The following is a 21,609-nucleotide window of genomic DNA, read 5'->3' as shown; positions in this document are numbered from 1 at the left end:
CTCTGCTGAGGTGTTATGGAAGACCAGGATGCTTCAATAGCGGCCTTCAGCTCTTCTGCATTGTTTAGTCTCATGTCTCTCATCTTTCTCCTGGCAATGCTCTATTGATTCTTTATGGGGATCAGGTTAGGCGAGTTTGCTGGCCAGTCCAGCACAGTAATTCCGCGGTCATTGAACCAGTTCTTTTTTTTCTTTAGCCCAGGTAAGACGCTTCTGACGTTGTTTGTTGTTCAGGAGCGGCTTGACAAGAGGAATACAACATTTGAAGCCCATGTCCAGGATCTGTCTGTGTGTGGTGTCTCTTGATGCACTAACTCCAGCCTTGGTCCACTCCTTGTGAAGCTCCCCCACACTTTTGAATGGCCTTTTCTCTGGCAGGGTCCACAGGTTATCCACAGGATAACAATGGGATATGATGGAGCGACAGCGGATTGGCACGAAACGATCACAAGCTCTCAGTCCTCACAGGATGCAACGGGCTCGTCCATATATCCCCACCCACTGGCTCAGGCAAATCAGTTTTCTCTGACGTCCTAGTGGATGCTGGGGACTCCGTAAGGACCATGGGGAATAGCGGCTCCGCAGGAGACTGGGCACAGCTAAGAAAGATTTAGGACTACCTGGTGTGCACTGGCTCCTCCCACTATGACCCTCCTCCAGACTTCAGTTAGAATCCTGTGCCCGGCTGAGCTGGATGCACACTAGGGGCTCTCCTGAGCTTCTAGAGAAAAAAGCGGGAGAAAAGTCAGCCGAAAAAGGGGCGGAGCTATCTCCCTCAGCACACTGGCACCATTTCTCCCTCACAGCTCCGCTGGAAGGAAGCTCCCTGGCTCTCCCCTGCAGTCTACACTACAGAAAAGGGTAAAAATAGAGAGGGGGGGCACTAAATTTAGGCGCAATATACATATAGCAGCTATAAGGGGATATAATTTAGTTAATCCCTGATTTATATAGCGCTCTGGTGTGTGCTGGCATACTCTCTCTCTGTCTCCCCAAAGGGCTTTGTGGGGTCCTGTCTTCTGTCAGAGCATTCCCTGTGTGTGCGGTGTGTCGGTATAGCTGTGTCGACATGTTTGATGAGGAGACTTATGTGGAGGAGGAGCAGGTGCCTATAAATGTGTTGTCACCCCCTGCGGGGCAGACACCGGAGTGGATGGATTTGTGGAAGGAATTACGCGAAAGTGTCGACTCCTTACATAAAAAAATTTGACATGCCAAATGCGGGGCAGCCGGCTTCTCAGCCCGTGCCTGCCCAGACGTCTCAAAAGTCATCAGGGGCTCTAAAACGCCCGCTACCTCAGATGGCAGACAGAGATGTCGACACGGATACTGATACCAGTGTCGACGACGAAGAGACTAATGTTATGTCCAATAGGGCCACTCGTTATATGATTGAGGCAATGAGAAATGTTTTACACATTTCTGAGGTGACCCCAGGTACCACAAAAAAGGGTATTATGTTTGGGGAGAAAAAACTACCAGTAGTTTTTCCCCCTTCTGAAGAATTGAATGAAGTGTGTGAACTAGCGTGGGCTTCCCCCGATAAAAAAAAATTGGTAATTTCAAAAAAATTACTAATGGCGTACCCTTTCCCGCCAGAGGATAGGTCACGTTGGGAAACACCCCCTAGGGTGGATAAAGCACTTACGCGCTTATCAAAAAAGGTGGCACTGCCGTCCCAGGATACGGCCGCCCTAAAGGAACCTGCTGACAGAAAGCAGGAGGCTCTCCAGAAAGCTATATATACACACACTGGTATTATACTGAGACCAGCTATTGCCTCAGCATGGATGTGCAGTGCTGCAGCTGCATGGTCAGACTCCCTGTCAGAAAACATTGACACCCTAGACAGGGACACTATATTGCTAAACGTAGAGCATATTAAAGACGCTGTCTTTTACATAAGAGATGCACAGAGGGATATTTGCCGGCTGGCATCAAAAATAAGTGCACTGTCCATTTGTGCCAGGAGAGGGTTATGGACCCGGCAGTGGACAGGTGATGCAGATTCTAAAAGGCACATGGAAGTTTTGCCTTATAAGGGTGAGGAGTTGTTCGGGGATGGTCTTTCAGACTTCGTGTCCACAGCAACAGCTGGGAAGTCAGCATTTTTGCCACATGTCCCCTCACAACCAAAGAGAGCACCTTATTATCAGGTGCAGTCCTTTCGCCCCCAAAAGAGCAGACGGGGTAGATGCGCGTCCTTTCTGCCCAGAGGTAGGGGAAAAAAGCTGCAGCATACAGCCACTTCCCAGGAACAAAAGTCCTCCCCCGCTTCTTCTGTTAAGTCCGCCGCATGACGCTGGGGCTCAGCAGGCGGAGCCAGGTACGGTGGGGGGCCATCTCAAAAACTTCAGCAATCAGTGGGCTCGCTCACAGGTAGATCCCTGGATCCTTCAAGTGGTATCTCAGGGGTACAGGCTGGAATTCGAGACATCCCCACCCCGCCGTTTCCTCAAATCTGCCTTACCAACGACTCCTTCAGAAAGGGAGGCTGTGTTGGAGGCAATTCACAAGCTGTATTCCCAGCAGGTGATAGTAAAGGTGCCCCTACTTCAACAAGGACGGGGTTACTATTCCACAATGTTTGTGGTACCAAAACCGGACGGTTCGGTGAGACCCATTTTAAATTTGAAATCCTTGAACACATATTTAAGAAAATTCAAGTTTAAGATGGAATCGCTCAGGGCGGTTATTGCAAGCCTGGAAGAGGGAGATTACATGGTATCTCTGGACATCAAGGATGCTTACCTGCATGTCCCCATTTACCATCCTCACCAGGAGTACCTCAGATTTGTGGTACAGGATTGTCATTACCAATTCCAGACGTTGCCGTTCGGCCTGTCCACGGCACCGAGGGTATTTACCAAGGTAATGGCCGAAATGATGATACTCCTTCGGAAAAAGGGAGTTTTAATTATCCCATACTTGGACGATCTCCTGATAAGGGCGAGGTCCAGAGAGCAGTTGTTGGTCGGCGTAGCATTATCTCAGGAGGTGCTACACCAGCACGGTTGGATTCTGAATATTCCAAAGTCTCAGCTGGTTCCGGCGACACGTCTACTGTTCCTGGGGATGATTCTGGACACAGTCCAGAAAAAAGTGTTTCTCCCAGAGGAGAAAGCCAAGGAGCTGTCATCTCTAGTCAGAGGCCTCCTGAAACCAAAACAGGTGTCGGTGCATCATTGCACGCGAGTCCTGGGAAAGATGGTAGCTTCCTACGAAGCGATTCCATTCGGCAGGTTCCATGCCAGAACCTTTCAGTGGGACCTGTTGGACCAATGGTCCGGATCGCATCTTCAAATGCATCGGTTGATAACCCTGTCTCCAAGGACCAGGGTGTCTCTGCTGTGGTGGCTGCAGAGTGCTCATCTCAGAGAGGGCCGCAGATTCAGCATACAGGACTGGGTCCTGGTGACCACGGATGCCAGCCTTCGGGGCTGGGGTGCAGTCACACGGGGAAGAAACTTCCAAGGACTTTGGTCAAGTCAGGAGACTTCCCTACACATAAATGTTCTGGAACTGATGGCCATTTACAATGCCCTAAGTCAAGCAAAGCCCCTGTTTCAAAACAAGCCGGTTCTGATCCAGTCAGACAACATCACGGCAGTCGCCCATGTAAATCGACAGGGCGGCAGAAGAAGCAGGACGGCGATGGCAGAAGCCACAAGGATTCTCCGATGGGCGGAAAATCACGTGTTAGCACTGTCAGCAGTGTTCATTCCGGGAGTGGACAACTGGGAAGCAGACTTCCTCAGCAGGCACGACCTCCACCCGGGAGAGTGGGGACTTCATCCAGAAGTCTTCCAACTGATTGTAAACCGTTGGGAAAAGCCACAGGTGGACATGATGGCGTCCCGCTTAAACAAAAAGCTAGAAAAATATTGCGCCAGGTCATAAGACCCTCAGGCGATAGCTGTGGACGCTCTAGTGACACCGTGGGTTTGTGTTCCCTCCTCTTCCTCTCATACCCAAGGTACTGAGGATAATAAAGAAAAGAGGAGTAAGAACTATTCTCATTGTTCCAGATTGGCCAAGAAGGTCTTGGTACCCGGAACTTCAAGAATTAATCTCAGAGGACCCATGGCCTCTGCCGCTCAGACAGGACCTGCTGCTGCAGGGGCCCTGTCTGTTCCAAGACTTACCGCGGCTGCGTTTAACGGCATGGCGGTTGAACACCGGATCCTAAAAGAAAAGGGTATTCCGGAGGAAGTCATTCCTACGCTTATTAAAGCTAGAAAAGATGTAACCGTACAACATTATCACCGAATATGGCGAAAATATGTTGCGTAGTGAGGCCAGGAAGGCCCCAACGGAGGAATTCCAGCTAGGTCGATTTCTGCACTTCCTACAGTCAGGGGTGACTATGGGCCTAAAACTGGGTTCCATTAAGGTCCAGATTTCGGCTCTGTCGATTTTCTTCCAAAAAGAACTGGCTTCACTGCCTGAAGTTCAGACATTTGTCAAGGGAGTGCTGCATATTCAGCCTCCTTTTGTGCCTCCAGTGGCACCGTGGGACCTCAACGTGGTGTTGGGTTTCCTAAAGTCACATTGGTTTGAGCCACTCAAAACCGTGGATTTAAAATATCTCACGTGGAAAGTGGTCATGCTTTTGGCCTTGGCTTCGGCAAGGCGTGTGTCAGAATTGGCGGCTTTGTCATGTAAAAGCCCCTATTTGATTTTCCATATGGATAGGGCAGAATTGAGGACTCGTCCCCAGTTTCTTCCTAAGGTGGTATCAACTTTTCACTTGAACCAACCTATCGTGGTGCCTGCGGCTACTAGGGACTTGGAGGACTCCAAGTTACTGGACGTAGTCAGGGCCTTGAAAATTTATGTTTCCAGGACGGCTGGAGTCAGGAAGACTGACTCGCTATTTATCCTGTATGCACCAAACAAGATGGGTGCTCCTGCTTCAAAGCAGACTATTGCTCGCTGGATTTGTAGCACAATTCAGCTTGCGCATTCTGTGGCTGGCCTGCCGCAGCCTAAATCTGTAAAAGCCCATTCCACGAGGAAAGTGGGCTCTTCTTGGGCGGCTGCCCGAGGGGTCTCTGCTTTACAACTTTGCCGAGCTGCTACTTGGTCAGGGGCAAACACGTTTGCAAAATTCTACAAATTTGATACCCTGGCTGAGGAGGACCTTGAGTTCTCTCATTCGGTGCTGCAGAGTCATCCGCACTCTCCCGCCCGTTTGGGAGCTTTGGTATAATCCCCATGGTCCTTACGGAGTACCCAGCATCCACTAGGACGTCAGAGAAAATAAGATTTTACTCACCGGTAAATCTATTTCTCGTAGTCCGTAGTGGATGCTGGGCGCCCGTCCCAAGTGCGGACTGTCTGCAATACTTGTATATAGTTATTGTTAACTACAAGGGTTATTGTTGAGCCATCTTTTGAGAGGCTCTGTTGTGTTCATACTGTTAACTGGGTATATTATCACGAGTTATACGGTGTGATTGGTGTGGCTGGTATGAGTCTTACCCGGGATTCAAAATCCTACCTTATTGTGTCAGCTCTTCCGGGCACAGTATCCTTACTGAAGTCTGGAGGAGGTTCATAGTGGGAGGAGCCAGTGCACACCAGGTAGTCCTAAATCTTTCTTAGCTGTGCCCAGTCTCCTGCGGAGCCGCTATTCCCCATGGTCCTTACGGAGTCCCCAGCATCCACTACGGACTACGAGAAATAGATTTACCGGTGAGTAAAATCTTATTTTTTGTTTGGTGCAGCAGGAGCCAGATTATGGTCACAGGGCTGCAGTGTTTGGCAGCTCTAAGCTTTCTTATTTTATTTTTATAGCCTTACTACGTTTCTGAGTGATCTTTCCTAACAGCTTCTTATACGCATATTGGAATGAGTCGCTCCAACAACTCTCCACCGGGTCGCAACAACGGTTACCCACGGTACAAGTGCTGTCTCGACGTGCGTCTGTCGGATGTAACTAGCAGGTCCAGCAGACGTTACCAGGCTGTGGCCGGATCACGGGGAGAAGGTAAGGTATCGGTTCCGCTTAGAAGGGGAACAGTGTCAAGTCTACAGAAAATATTTTTACCTCGGAACAAGATATCCAAGGTGCAGTCAATGATTCAGGAGTTGTTACACAGTCAAACAATATCGATTAATGCAGCAATGCGAGTGATGGGTTTGATGGTGTCAACATTCGACATGGTGGAGTATGAACAATTCCACTCAAGGCCTCTGCAGCGTCTGATTCTGGCCAGATGGAATGGAGTACATCAGACAATAAAGAAACAGATGATACTACTTCCAGTAAAAGTAAAAAGGTCATTAGCCTGGTAGCTGCAGACTTCCCATCTAGACAAAGGAATACCCTTTTGGATATCAGATTAGGAGGTCCTGACAACAGATTACAGTCTTCAGGGCTGGGGAGCAGTGCCCGGAAAATTATAGTTCCAAGGACAGTGGACCACAGAAGAAAGTTGCCTGCCAATAAACCTGTTGGTACTTCGGGCCATATACATGGCACTGATTCAGGCAAAGGACACTCTGCAAGGAAAACCAGTCCAGATCCGCTCGGACAATGCAACGGCAGTAGCGTACCTCAACCATCAGGGAGGAACTCTCAGCCAAAAAGCAATGAAGGAGTTAAGCCGCATACTAAAGAGGGCAGAACTCCATCCCCCAGCATTGTCCGCAGTGTTCGTTCCGGGAGTCCTAAACTGGGAAGCGGACTTTCTCAGTCGACACACCATTCAAGCAAGCGAATGGGCTCTACACCCGGAAGTATTTCAGACTCTAGTAGACAAGTGGGGTTTGCCAGAGGTAGATCTCATGGCGTCCCGTCTGAACAACAAAGTACCAGCATACGGGTCAAGAACAAAGGATCCCGGAGCGATCCTTGTGGATGCGTTGTCAGTGAAATGGGACTTTCATCTGGCATATCTGTTTCCTCCGATCTCCCTGTTACCTAGGATGGTGAGAAAATAAAACAAGCAAAGGGTACCGTGATTCTAATAGCTCCGTGGTGGCCCAGGAGGCATTGGTACATAGATCTGCAGAGGATGTCGATGGATGCTCCAATTCTGCTCCCTCAACGTCCAGATCTACTAATGCAGGGTCCTTGTTATCACAGGCAGCTGGATCGACTGTCTTTGACGGCGTGGCTATTGAAACCTCTATCCTGAAGTCAAGAGGATTCTCACAACAGGTAATTCAAACTATGCTCAGAGCAAGGAAACCCTCCTCAGCTCGTATTTATCACCGAATATGGCAATTCATTGGTGCAGTGAAAGAAGTATGGACCCAAAATCTTCCAGAGTATCCAGAATCTTAGATTTCCTTCAGGCAGGAATGGATAAGGGTTTGAAGGTGGCTTCTTTGAGAGTGCAAGTATTGGCATTGACTATATGGTTTCAAAAGAAAATTGCCAATTTACAGGATGTGCGTACTTTTTTCTAGGGAATGCTGCGCATTCAACCGCCTTTTGTTTCTCCTGCAGTGCCTTGGGATTTAAGTCTGGTTCTCAAAGCCCTTCAAGGTGCTCTGTTTGAACCACTTAATAAAGTGGATTTTAAATGGTTGACAGCTAAAGTTTTCTTTCTACTGACTATAGCATCAGCTAGAAGAGTATCCGATTTAGGAGCGCTGTCAAGTAAATCTCCTTTTCTGATTTTTTTTATTTTATTTTTTATCCAGATAAAGCAGTTCTCAGAACTAGGTCTGGGTATCTTCCTAAGGTGGTATCTAAGTTTCACCTTAACAAAGAAATTGTAGTCTCGGTTTTTCAGGTATCGGGACTTTCTGCGGGAGAAGCGTCGCTGGACGTAGTCCGTGCATTAAGAATCTTCGTGGATCGTACCAGTGCCATCAGAAAGACAGACAGATTCTCTCTTCATTCTCTACGGATTTAATAAGAGGGGATGGCCTGCTACTAAACAGATGCTATCAAGATGGCTACGAATGACTATTTCAGAAGCATATTCTCGAGCTGATCTCCCTGTTCCGGCTAATGTCTCTGCTCACTCTACACGTAAGGTAGGTCCTTCATGGGCAGCACAACATGGTGCTTCAGCAGAACAGATATGTAAGGTAGCCACATGGTCTTCCATTAATACATTCATTAGACATTATGCCTTGGATACTTTTGCCTCTCATGACGCTGAATTTGGGCGTAAGGTTCTCCTGTCTAATCAGGAGCGTCCCCACTACTAAAAATTGCTTTGGGAAATCCCATTGTTATCCTGTGGACCCTGCCGGAGAAATATACGTTATGGTAAGAACTTACCGTTGATAACGGTATTTCTCCTATGTCCACAGGTTTCCACAGGGATCCCACCCTGACACACCTGATTTGAGGATCTTTATACTCGCTAAACTCTTCCCTCTTGCATGGAAGGGTGTGCATGTGTGTTGTTCTCGCCTGAATAGGGTTCTACATAATGCTCCTGCCTAATAATACAACTGATTTGCCTGAGCCAGTGGGCGGGGATATATGGACGAGCCCGTTGCATCCTGGGAGGACTGAAATCTTGTGATCGTTTGGTGCCAATCCGCTGTCGCTCCATCATATCCCATTGTTATCCTGTGGAAACCTGTGGACATAGGAGAAATACAGTTATCAACTAAGTTCTTACCATAACGTATATTTCCTGACAATCCTCACCATCCCTTTGATACAGCACTTTGAGAACTTCTTTTGCAATTTCCTTTTGAGGCTTTCCTTCTTTGTGGAGGGTGTCAATGATGGTTTTCTGCACAACTGTCAGGTCAGCAGTCTTCCTCATGATTATAAATTGTACTGAACTAGACTGAGAGATCATTTAAAGGCTCAGGAACCCTTTGCAGGTGGTTTGGACTAATTGGCTGATTAGGGTGTGACACTTTGAGCCTACAACATTGAACCATTTTACAATATTCTAATTTTGTGACAGTTTGTATTTCGGGTTTTCTTAAGCTGTAAGCCACAATCCTCAAAATTATAACAAATAAAGGCTTGAAATATCTCACTTTGCATGTAATGTGTCCATATAATATTAGTTTCACCTTTTAAGTTGAATTGCTGAAATAAATGAACTCTTGCACGATATTCTAATTTTCTGAGTTTCACCTGTATTAACATAATTTATGACCCTGAGTTTTTCTGTGCATGCATTGCCATTTGCCAGCACATTTGCTAGCTGCTGGGAACACTGGGAGGTATCCTATAGGATTCCTCTGGGGGAATGATGTAAAAAAAAGCCCATAGGCTTCTATTCGCAACACATCTATAGGTGGTGTTAGTTACATATGGGAAATGCTGTCAAGCCTTTGAAAACTGTAGTTTTCAGAGTTTTGAATGCATTTTGCCATTCGTACATCTACCCAGTGACTTTAATCAAATCCACTGGGGTATCCGTAGGAAACAGAGCTGCGAGAATAGAAATAAACAAGATTTTTAGAGATCCGGATTTCCATCCATCTTCACTGCTGTTCCTATTCAGCGTTTTCCGTAATTCTGCGTATGCACGAGGACATAAATTGCGATCGCAGTCTAAGTGTCGGCGGAGGTGGTGATGCGACTGCGCCACAGTGTTTTCTGGACGTCGATGCTGCGTCGGGGGGCATTACAGACAATGGAGGCGTGTCTGGACCGTGTGCGGGTGCGTGATGTCACATGCGACACAGAACTTGGCGGCCCAGCGACTGAGGCAGGGGGCTACTGTGAACATGTGAGCGCTTTCCAGTTTAGCAAAGCGCTTGCATTTTAGCGGTGGGAAGGACCCGGCATGTGGGGCGGACATGCCCTGTGCTGGGTGATTCCCCGCATGCTAGTTGAAGGATTTGTAGTTTTGCGAATTTTCTCAAAACTACAACTCATGCTGAATTGAAAGTGGAGGGAAATAAAGTACCAGCCAATCATCTCCTTACTTCCATTTTGCAGGCTATTATGGGGCACATGTATTAACCCTGGAGAAGTGATAAGTGGAAGGTGATAACACACCAGTCAATCATTACAGGTTTGAAAAATTAAGCTTAGGAGCTGAGGGGCTGATGTGTTATCGCCTTCCACTTATCACTTCTATATCTTTGCTTTATCACTTCTCCAGGCTTAATACATCTGCCCCATTTGAAAAATGGCTGTTAGGAGCCGGTTTGTTGGTACTTTAGCTCCGTCCAATTTATCTCTCTCTGGATCTTAGTACATACCCTGAGGAACAGATCATTTGGTTGTAATAAGCGGTCTACTAATTACACACAAGTGTTATTCTCCTACATGATATGCTAACAAATGCAGTAAATTATATTGCTGTGACTGACAAGTGAGACTTAAAAATCTTAGGAAAAAATTATAAACTGAAAAAAACTCTTTTGTATTACTATGCTAGACAAAGAACAAATGATTAATTGTGCACTGACTGTCCGACACGTCTTTATAAAGAACTAAGCTATAATCTCATTACCATGCAAGGACCTTGATTACTGTTGGATATTGGACTTAAATGTTACATTTAAGGCTTTCCTGTCCAACTTAAGGTCCGTACACATTAGACGACGTCGCTCTGTGAGCGACGTCATCTAATGTTTCCCCTCCCGGGCCGGCCGGTCGGTGGCCGACTGTACACACTGAGCGATATGACTGGTCATATCGCTCAGTGACGTCACTACTCCGCCAGCCTTGCATGCAGGTCGTGGACGACAGTCCAGATCCTGCACTAGCGACATCGATGATCGTTGCCGACCCTCGGGGCTGCGCATCGGTCGTTGCTGTCGGCATACCCACTTGCCGATAAAATGAGCGAAGTTGCTCAGGGAGAGGGAAAATGAGCGACGTCGCTCATTTTATCGGCGTGTGTGTATGGGCCTTTAGTGTTTGCTAAAAGAAATTTAGGTTTATTTTAATACTTTAGGACGCATCGGTTTGTCTTTTGGAATGGTTATAGTATCTTTAGCCTTGAATAAATGAGCTGCACTGGTTTTACAGACATACTCTACTGCTGGCATTCCCAACCACGGTCATCAAGGCACACTAACAGTGCAGGTTTTAGTGATATCCAGGCTTCAGCACAGGTGGCTTAATTAGTAGCTTAGTTATTTTGATTTAACCATCTGTGCTACACCCTGGATATCACTAAAACCTGCACTGTTGGGAATGCCTGCTCTACTGGCTGCAGAATAAATAGCCCAGTTCATTCTTTTTCATCCACTAGGGGTCACTGGAGTACTCTTGAGATATGGACAGGGCGTTAGCGGGATAGGCACATTTAAATATTTAAATTAGTAACACTCCACCCCCTCCATACTCCCAAAGGTACCTCAGTGTTTTTTCTGTGCTCAATCAGGATAGAGCACACGTGGAGATTCTCCACTGTATTTCTATTTTTTACTTTTATTTTTCATTTGTATTTTCCTTTTTTACTCTCAATCCCTTCCCAGCTTATAAAGAAGCCTGGGTCCGGGATTGTGGAAGCTGCTGGTGCAGGTATTGGCTTGTTGGCGCTCACCAGAGGAGCACCGCCATAGACCATATTCAGCTCAGCTATTTTCACTGAGGCTGCAGGAAGGAGCTGGACAGAGCTTTCACAAAAAGCCCCATTATAGCCTCCAACATCATCAGGTAAGGGTGGGCAGGTACCGCTCACTTCATGTACATTGCTAGGTGATCGAGGCGGTCAGATCACGCTGCCGTCCCGCTGTGTGGGGACTGCTAGTTTATTAATGTAATGGGCTGCTCCCGCTGCCTCTTCCCTAGCCCAGCCGCGTACACTGGTACCGCTAGCCGCCTGGCGCAGCCGCTCCTTAGCTCCCGGCTCCCGTCCGCTGATGGCGCTCACTGAAGGGGAGCTTGCACTCGGTGGGGATCCTGCCACACACAGCTTCCATGCTGCCAGCGGTTCAGACTGCGGACAGCGCTCACTGCTGCCGCGGTCTGCCTCCATTACAAGCAGCGCCGCTGCAGGGGGGTGGGAGATCGTGGGGAGGAGGGTAATTCCCACAGCTGCAGCAGTATTACTAACTTCTTTTACAGCACCTACAACAGGCTATTAAGCCTGTAGTAATAAAAAAGCTGGGTAACTATAAAGAGGCTGTATTACTGTATGATTTTAAGGGGGTTTTTAATGTAGCACAGTAAGGCATACATATAACCTAACATGTTTGATATATTATACATAAGTATATAACTACATGGCTGGGGGGCCATTTTAACTCAACTTCCTGCTACTTCTTCCAGGAAGTTTGCTGTCCTACAACACTCAGCCACCAGATGGAACAGGGGTGTTAGTATGAATTCTGTACGGCTCAGGTTTCATATAGTGTGGCCCACGTGCACTGCACTTCGGCTGTATACACACTTAAGTAACATTTTTACTGAGTCGTGAGACTTGTCTGTCTTTGTCTACTTGTCTGTCTGTGTACATAATGAGTAAGGTTAATGCTAAATTAAAAAACCAGCTTAGCTGCAATGTCTGTGTCAGTGTGTTACCTGAGGGAACTACCGCATGCACAGTATGTCTGGCAAATACGGCTACATATACGAACCCTTACCCTGATCCTCCATGGGCAATGCTGGCGGATGTAATGACTGGGTTACAATCGAATTGTCCGCTGCGCGAAAGGAGTGTGAGGCGGCTAGATCTGAGGCTCGGGTGATACCGCCTGAAATACCGGAACGGTCTCAGGAGATGTCTAGGACGTTACAAAGGTCCAAGTCTAGCTCGGTTCCGAAAGATAGTTATCATTTGTCTTATAAATTACCAGTTTCAGCTATGTTGCATTCTGACGATTCAATGCCAGACCTCATATCTCAAGAGGAACATGAGCAGGGTGAATTGGGCCAGGAGTCAGATAGTGAGGTTACTGATAGCCCGGCCATTGATAATCTCATCAGGGCAGTACTTCAGGTTCTAGATTTTACGGAGACTGAAGAACCTCTTTCAAATGATGAAGTGTTATTTGCTAAACGACAGATCTCCGGTGTGTGTTCCTTATTCAGATTCTCTTAATAAGCAGTTAACAACGGCATGGAAGAATCCGGATAAACGGTTTTCTATACCTCGCCGGTTTCTGTCCAGTTACCAGTTCCCGGAGTCTATGATGTCTAAATGGGAAAATCCACTGACTGTGGATTCGTCGGTGTCAAAACTTTCTAAAAAGTTAACCATTCCAGTACCAACTGCTACTACGCTTAAAGACCCGTCAGAGCGTAAGCTAGAAGCTATGCTAAAGTCAATGTATACAGCAGTAGGTAGGGTTGTTGCTTAGACCTGCTTTGGTTGGAGTTTGGGTGAATAAGGCTATAATTGCATGGAGGTTTAGAGCCACAGGAATTCATGATTGCGCTGGATCTCAAGGATGCGTACTTGCACATTCCAATTTGGCCTCCGCATCAGGTGTACTTAAGGTTTGCAGTACAACAAAACCATTATCAATCTCAGGCCCTGCCGTTTGGCCTCTCGTCAGCGCCTTGGGTATTCACAAAAGTGATGTCTGTGATGATAGCTCATCTCAGATCCCTGGGAGTGATAATAGTTCTATACTTAGACAATCTGCTCATCAAAGCTCCATCTCAACAGATACTCCTTCAACTTGCCTTGCTAACGTACAATGTACTAGTTCAGCACGGTTGGATTGTCAACTTCAAGAAATCAAACCTGATTCCGTCTCAAAGACTTCAATTCCTAGGTGTCACACTCGCGGCGCTGCGGCAGGCCGCGCTTACTGCTCCGGGTGCGCTGGGTCTCCCAGCGGTTGTCGCCCCCGGTGGGCTCTGGGTCGTCGCGTCTTGCTGGCGCTGCCTCCGGCGGGTCCCCGGGTGACGTCATCGGCCCCTTTCGCCATTCGGGAGAGGGCGGGAAGTTCAAAGGCAGACACCGTACAGAGCCCCGGCGCCTGCGTATCGTCTTTCCAATGATCACCAGTGCTAGCAGCGTTCAGCGTGTTCTCAAGCTGAACGTCTCCTGTGCTACCAGCGTTACAGTGTATCACTCAGTGGAACCTTCCCCGTGCTACCAGCGTTAGTGTATCACTCAGTGGAACCTTCCCTATGCTACCAGCGTTAGTGTATCACTCAGTGGGACATTCTCTGCGTTACCAGCGTTACAGTGCATCTCTCACAGGGACACCTCCTGTGCTTCCAGTATTACAGGGTATCCCTAAGTGGAACGCCTCCCAAACTTCCAGAGTTACACTGAATCTCAAATCCTCATTCATTTCTTCAGCATCGCTCACAAGTTCTTCATTTTTCTGTGTACTTCAGCATCGCCCCCAGCCTTGGCCACAACTAATTCTTTAGCATTACACGTCGGTTACAACGGCTAAGTTCTGCATGAGGAAAACCTATATCCGGCCATCCCTGCTCCGGCCCAGCTGTGGTTCCTCTTCCCCATCATCGGAAGAACCCCCGAGTTCTCCACACTCCTAACCCAGGTCAGTGACACTAGGAATGATTCTCGATACGGTGGCTCAACGAATTTACCTGCCAGAACAGAAGGTACAAAGTATTCTTCATCTGGTACAGTTAGTGATCAAACCACGGACAGTCTCGTTGCATTTGACTGTTAGGAAAGATGGTGGCGTCTTTCGAAGCGCTCCAGTTCGGAAGATTTCACTCACGTCCTTTTCAACTGGATGTTCTCGCACAGTGGTCAGGCTCGCATCTACAAATTCATCAGATGGTGCGGTTGTCTCCAAGGGCCAGAGTATCGCTACTCTGGTGGCTCCAAGTACACACTCTCACTGCAGGGAAAAGGTTTGGTGTCTGGAATTGGATAATTCTAATGACTGATGTGAGTCAGAGGTTGGGGAGCAGTGGTTCAGAATTGTCGGCTTCATGGTCTCTGGTCAGACCAAGAAAGATCATTGTCAATAAATGTCCTGGAACTCGGGGCAATTTACAACGTGCTGCGTCAAGCAGTGCACATACTCCGGTCTCAGACTGTCCAGGTTCAGTCAGACAACGTGACGGCAGTCGCATACGTCAACAAACAAGGAGGAACTCGAAGTCGCATGGCCATGCGGGAAATTGCTCGAATCCTCAATTGGGCCGAGCATCGCCAGGTGATATTGTCGGCAGTGTTCATTCCAGGAGTGGACAACCGGGAGGCAGGTTATCTCAGCCGTTGGGATTTTCATCCAGGAGAATGGGCATTATGGGCAGAAGTGTTCCAGAATGGGCAGGTGTTCCAGATGTTGGTCCAGTGGTGGGGTTACCCACAGGTGGATCTAATGGCATCTCGCCAAAATCATCAAACATCCCAGTATGTGTCCAGAACAAGAGATCTAAAGGCAGTGGCAGTGGATGCTCTCACGATCGCGTGGCTGTACAGCCTCGTGTTTCTGTTTCCACCGTTTCTGCTGCTTCCTCGGTTGCTAAAGCGGATCAAAAGAGAGTCCACGACAGTCATACTAGTGGCGCCTCATTGGCCTCTGAGAGCGTGGTTCTTGGATCTCCGCGGGCTACTCGCAGACGATCGTTGGCCGCTCCCGCTACGTCCGAACCTGCTACAACAGGGTCCGTTCCTTTACCCCGATTTGGCGCAGCTACGTTTGACGGGGTGGCTGTTGAAACTGCTCTCTTGAGATGAGAGGGCATTCCAGAATCGATTATACCAACCATGTTATGTGCTATGAAGCCAGTTACGGCAGCTCATTATCACAGGAGTTGGCGTGACTACATAGGGTGCTGTGAAGCTCGGAAGTTTCCAACATCCTCTTTCAAATTATCCCGTCTTTTTTTTGCTATTTCTACAGACTGGGTTAGATGGAGGACTACTACATTAAAGGTGCAGGTCTCTGCTTTGTCAATTTTCTTTCAAAGGCGTTTGGCCCTTTTGCCAATAGTTCACACTTTCCTGCAAGGTGTCCTCAGAGTACAACCTCCATTTATACCACCTACAACGCCATGGGACTTGAATCTGGTTTTAGCATTTTTTACAGTCTTTAATTTTTGAAACCTTACAACAAGTTGAAGTTAAGTTTCTCACTTGGAAAACAGTTTTTCTCCTAGCCTTAGCAAGGCGTGTTTCAGAATTGGGTGCCTTGTCATGCAAACCACCGTATTTAGTGTTTCATGATTATAGAGCGGAACTTCGGACGAATCCCGTTTTCGTACCAAAGGTGGTATCCTCTTTTCACATCACTCAACCAATCGTAGTTCCGGTATTATCCGAAAGTGCAGGAACTCCAGCTACTTTGGATGTGGTACGCGTGCTTCGCGTTTTATGTGGCCCGAACATCAACTGTACGTAAAACATTGTTCTCTATGATGCAATCAAGATGGGTTGGCCAGCTTCCAAGCAGACCGTGTCCAGATGGATTAAGCTGACCATATGTCAGGCTTACCTTCATGCTAGGCTACAACCTCCTACATCAGTTTCAGCTCATTCCACACGTTCTGTGGGAACTTCATGGGCAGCAAGTCGTGGAGCTTCTACAAAACAACTTTGCCGTGTGGCTACATGGTCATCAGTGCACACGTTTGTGCGCTTTTACAAGTTTGATACGTTTGCAGCATCAGCATCTAGCTTTGGCCGTCTAGTGTTACAGGTGCCAAACAGCTCTCCCACCCGAGGGGGAAACTTTGGTACGTCCCAAGAGTACTCCAGAGACCCCTAGTGGATGAAAAAGAAAATAGGATTTTGGTACTTACCAGATAAATAATTTTCTTTGAATCCACAGGGGGCACTGGATGCCCACCCAGAGCAGTTTTTACTTGTCTTGTGGTAAGTTCAGTGGATCTTATAGTAACACATTCTCACCGACTTGTTCAAATGTTCAGGTGATATCTGTTAATGTAGGAAAATAGGGGATACCGCACTAGACCACTGATACTATGCCTATCAGCATAAAGAGACCAAAATGTGCTAGATACTATGGATAAATCCCAATAGATTTGTGTATCGGCAGTGCACCCTGAGTCAGTATTGAACCAATCAATTGAACACAAGAAGAGAAAGAAGACTTTTGTGGGTGCACCCACAAAAGTCTTCTTTCTCTTCTTGTGTTCAATTGATATCTATTATTGTGCCAAACTGTTCAGTTGTCCGTTACGTTATGTGTCAACTTCATTGTTGTCCGTTACGTTATAATGTTATATGTAATTCTCTATTGTTCATCTTCTGTATCGCTCCTGTTCGGCTCAGTAAAAAACACTGAGGTACCTTTTGGGAGTATGGAGGGGGTGGAGAGTTACTAATTTAAATGGGCCTATCCTGCTAACGCCCCATCCATATCCCAAGAGTACTCCAGTGCCCCCAGTGGATTCAAAGAAAAGTGCCCCCAGTGGATTCAAAGAAAAGTATTTATCTGGTAAGTACCAAAATCCTATTTTTACAAACCACGACCTATTCTCTGCGTCTGTTCTGGGTACTGTTCTTACCTCTTTGCATCTTTGCTGGGATGAAGTACAGCAAGAGTATCTCAGAAGATAAGCTGAGCAAGGTACCCCCAAGTAGTATGCACTGCAGCCACTACACCCTCATCACCCTGGAGTACTACTTATACACCTGTAGCTGGCTGCATTCTGCATCCTATGGTGTGTAGCCAGCTGGTGGGTTTGTGCAGGAAGGTCCTATAAGAGCAGCTCTTAGTGCTCTCAGGCTCCCTATAGAGTAGCCATAGTGTTAGTTGGCAAAGTGGCCGCTGCCGTCCCTGAGTGACAGCACACTAAGCAGCGAGTACGAGGTCTCTGGCGAAGCATCTCCACCAGGCATTACCAACCTTGGTCCTCAAGGCACACTTACAGTGCAGGTTTTAGTGATAACCAGGTTGCAGCACAGATGGATAATCAAAACAACTGAGGTACTAATTAAAGGGTCAATTTACTAAGCTGTGGATGGAGATAAAGTGGACGGAGATAAAGTACCAGCCAACCAGCTCTATGCTGTAATTTTTCAAACCCAGCATGTGTCATGGCAGTCAGGAGCTGATTGGCTGGTACTTTAGCTCCCTCCACTTTATATCAGACCCCATAGTCACCTGTGCTGAAACATGGATATCAATAAAACGTGGACTGTTAGTGTGCCTTGAGGACCGATGTTAGTAATGCATGATCTACACCATGTCCAACCCGAGGCCCTCCAGCTGTTGTGAAACTACATATCCCAGCATGCCCTGGCACAGTTTTGCTGTCAGAGAATGCTAAAGCTGTGTCAGATGTGTAATTTCTCAACAGCTGGAGGACCGCAGGTTGGGCAGGCCTGATCTACACCTTAAAAAAACACTGTTCGATCCCACCCCCCACATCCCCTCCCCGTGTCACTCCAGCACATGCCCTGCTAGCCCCACCTAGTTGTGCCCCTGAATTAAGAATGGTAACATTCCAACCAGCCAGATCTGGCAGATAATCTGCCAGATAATTGTATAGTGTATGCCCAGCTTAAGTATGGTGATGTCTTGAGGTGCATACACACGGTGACTATATAGTCAAAATCGTAAGGAAAGTTAGTGCAAATTGCACCGTGTGTACACAGCTTGCGATACCGATGCGCACTCTCGTGGGGTCGGCATCGCAAGAAAAGATAGACTGTGCAGGAAAGGCAATCTTGACTATATTGTGTACTATCTAGTACGTAGTATAGTCAAAATTGGCCTTTAGTCAAGATATCATAGTCAAAATCTCAAGTAAAGATAGTCAATATCAGTGGTTCAGGGCTCCGGGAGTTCAGGGGAAATCGCAAAGTCAAAATCGAAGATGGTAAAAATCTCACCATGTGAATGTATCTTTACATGCAGCAGTACTGAGGGGGTGATTCAGAGCGGATTGTAGATGTGCTAAATTTAGCACATCTGCGATCAGTTTCTGACATGCGGGGGTGGGGGACGCCTAGCACAGGGCTAGTCCGTCTCGCATGTCAGGCCCTGCCCCCCCCCCCGCAGGTGTGAAAGCACCGCACGGCGGCGATGCTTTCGCACACGCCAAGTAGCTCCCTGTCTGCGCAGATCAGCTACCCGCCGCGTTCTGGGCCGCAACGGCTGCGCGTGATGCACGTGCCGAGGTCTGCTCCCACAACGGTCCGGACACACCTGCATTGTCCAGACCGCGCCCCACCAACGTCGTTCTAACGCCTGGTACGCTCCCGCCCCGCGACTGCCTGTCAATCAGGCAGAGGTGATTGCACCAGTGAGATGCTTTTAGCATCTCACTGGGACTTACTGGGTGCGCATGCGCAGTCCACAAAAGCCTTCAGAGTGCGATCGCTGCCGTTGCAGCAATCGCCTCTGAATCACCCTCTGAGTTTCAGCATTTTTAGCGAGTAGTTTTGCTGGCACTTTCCATGCAGTTACTTGGCACATCTTCACCATGAGGAGGGACCGCAGATAGAATTGGTTATTAATAAAAGTACACTACTATTGGCCTTTTCTGCATCCACCCCTGTTGTGTCAATTATCATGGTTTTCTAATGTATTTTAATTCTATTTTTAGTTTCGAGATTGTCGAGAAGAAGCATTGAAATTCCTGTGCACTTTTTTAGTGAAAATAGACAGAAAAGTTCAACCTTATGCTTTAGATATCAAGGTAAGATCTCTCCTTCATGGTTGCTGAAGTCATGGTTAGCTTTCTGCTGCAGTGCCTTCATCTTTGTTTATTCAAAATAACACTTGGTTAACTAGAATCACATGATTGGCACACCATTCTGCTACAATAAAGTAATATTATATTATTATAATAACGCAACAGATATACAATGATCGCATAGCAAATTATTCAGAGCAGTCTCATGATACATTCTGGTCACATCGCATTGCAACTAAGACACATTTTCGGCCAAAATAGACACACCGCCTTTAGCAGAGTCGTACGGGACCTGGTGCACCACAAGGGATGCAACTGCAGCAATTGTGTATGAAGATACATCTGTATAACTTGATTTAAAGTATGAAATGGAACCGTAAATAAAAGTAAATGTTGAATTAGGAAAATTTGGCTAATTATTTCAATTTCAGGGTCAAAAAAATAATAATCTCCAAACACTATGATTGGCTAGCCAGTTTGTTAACCGTAATGCCCTTATATGGTGATTGGCAGCCTTAACGTTATAAAAAGATTAACCCCCATTATTGATCAAAATCAATAAGCGAAACATAACATCACCAAGCAGATGTCATTACTGAATCATAATCCGCATGTGACCTACAGTAACTGCGTTTGTCAGCAGCAGATATGTTACTGAATGTCGCTGGTGCATAACATTGCTGGTAATTTACAACATAAACACAAAGATATGTCGCTGCATTGGATTTATTTTCAGATTGACCAGTAAATTAGATGTTCTATTTGAACAATGATGCAGACTAGCGTTATAGCTTCAGGTGTATGGAAATTCTGTTTAATTGGACACCTTTATAATACTCTATAAGAAGTAGATTTGTGATACAATATTACATGTAAATATATTACATAATCATATATTATGGCTTAAAAAGCAAAAAACGTTTACTGTATTGGAGCAATTAATGTTTTTAGGTAGCCACTTAAAATACAAAAAAAAATGCAGGATTATACAGTAACATAGTAGGTGACTTTGTAAACCAATATTTGCGATGTTGCCTACTTTCAAAACGTATCATTTATTACTGATTATAAATATGTGGATTTTGGAAATGAATAACTTGAGGTCATAAAATATTAATCAACTTGAATCTTAAGCAACCCTCTTTTTCTCCACTCTATTTCTTTCTCCAGCTATTGTCTCTCTCTACACATCCTCTGTATTGCTCTTTTTTTCCCCCCTCTTTGTCTCCTGCCCCTCTGTGTCTGCATCTGTTTGTTGTCCTGCTCCTCTGTGTCTGCATCTCTGCTTATGTCCTGCCCTTCTGTGTCTGCATCTGTTTCTCTTTCCCTCTGTGTCTGCATTTCTGCTTCTCTCCTGCCCCTCTGGATCTGTAACTGTTTCTCTACTGTCCCTCTGTGTCTGCTTCTCTCTTGCCCCTCTGTGGTGTTCTTCACCCATGTTGTGCATGGCAATGCTTTGGGCCTCGTGCACATGCCTGGAGGTGTGATGTATTTTGGCAACGTTCAGGATGTTGACAATGGAATTTCCAGTTCATTTTTACCCTAACCTTAATAGCAGTCTAACCCTCACCTTAAAACTCATTGCCAACATTCTGATTGTGTTGAGGGTCATCATTCTGTGTGGACATTGTGAAGTAGACATTCTGAATGTCGACAATACTGTACTTGCGTGGATTGTGTTTAGAAACATTACGCAAGGCTAGTGTAATAATTTTATATTTGTTATTGGGTAGCAGGCGGGTGAGGATGGAAAAGTGAGCAGGTTGGAGAGGAAGGGGCTACACTGCACTGTGCCGTCCTGCTCCTGCAAATACTCTGGAAGACAGGAGAAGTTGGAGCTGCTGCAGTCCTCAAACTCTAGGGTACATGCAGTGGCATTTCTTGCGGCGGGCGAGCCGTGCAACCGCACGGGGTGCCCGCAGCGGCACTTGACGGGTCCCAGATTCCTCCCTCCTCCCTTTTCCCGGGTACTCCTGCTCGGGGGGCGGAGTTCCGTGGAATGACGTGGTTGCGTTGTGAAAGCTGGAAAGAGGAGGCACCGGCGGGCAGCGCGAGGAAGGAGAGGCGGCCCGCCCCGAGGAGCGGGAAGATCTTCTTGATATGTAAGTTGTACATCTCTCTCCCCCCTCCCCCCCCCCCCCCCCCCCCCCCCCTCTCCC

General features: G+C 47.0%; 1 protein-coding gene across 1 annotated transcript in view; it reads left to right on the top strand.

The window, feature by feature from the left end:
- Positions 1-21,609, top strand: part of PRKDC (protein kinase, DNA-activated, catalytic subunit) — an 836,940-nt gene that overhangs the window by 25,813 nt on the left and 789,518 nt on the right. Inside the window, exon 3 of the mRNA XM_063923695.1 lies at positions 19,361-19,453. Coding sequence (XP_063779765.1) covers positions 19,361-19,453 — 93 coding nt within the window. The remainder of the gene's footprint in view (positions 1-19,360; positions 19,454-21,609) is intronic.

The sequence above is a fragment of the Pseudophryne corroboree genome, chromosome 5 (genome assembly GCF_028390025.1).
Source record: "Pseudophryne corroboree isolate aPseCor3 chromosome 5, aPseCor3.hap2, whole genome shotgun sequence".
NCBI classification, from domain to species: Eukaryota; Metazoa; Chordata; class Amphibia; order Anura; family Myobatrachidae; genus Pseudophryne; species Pseudophryne corroboree.
The sequence above is the reverse complement of the archived record's forward strand: the minus strand, read 5'-3'. Positions and strand labels throughout refer to the sequence as shown.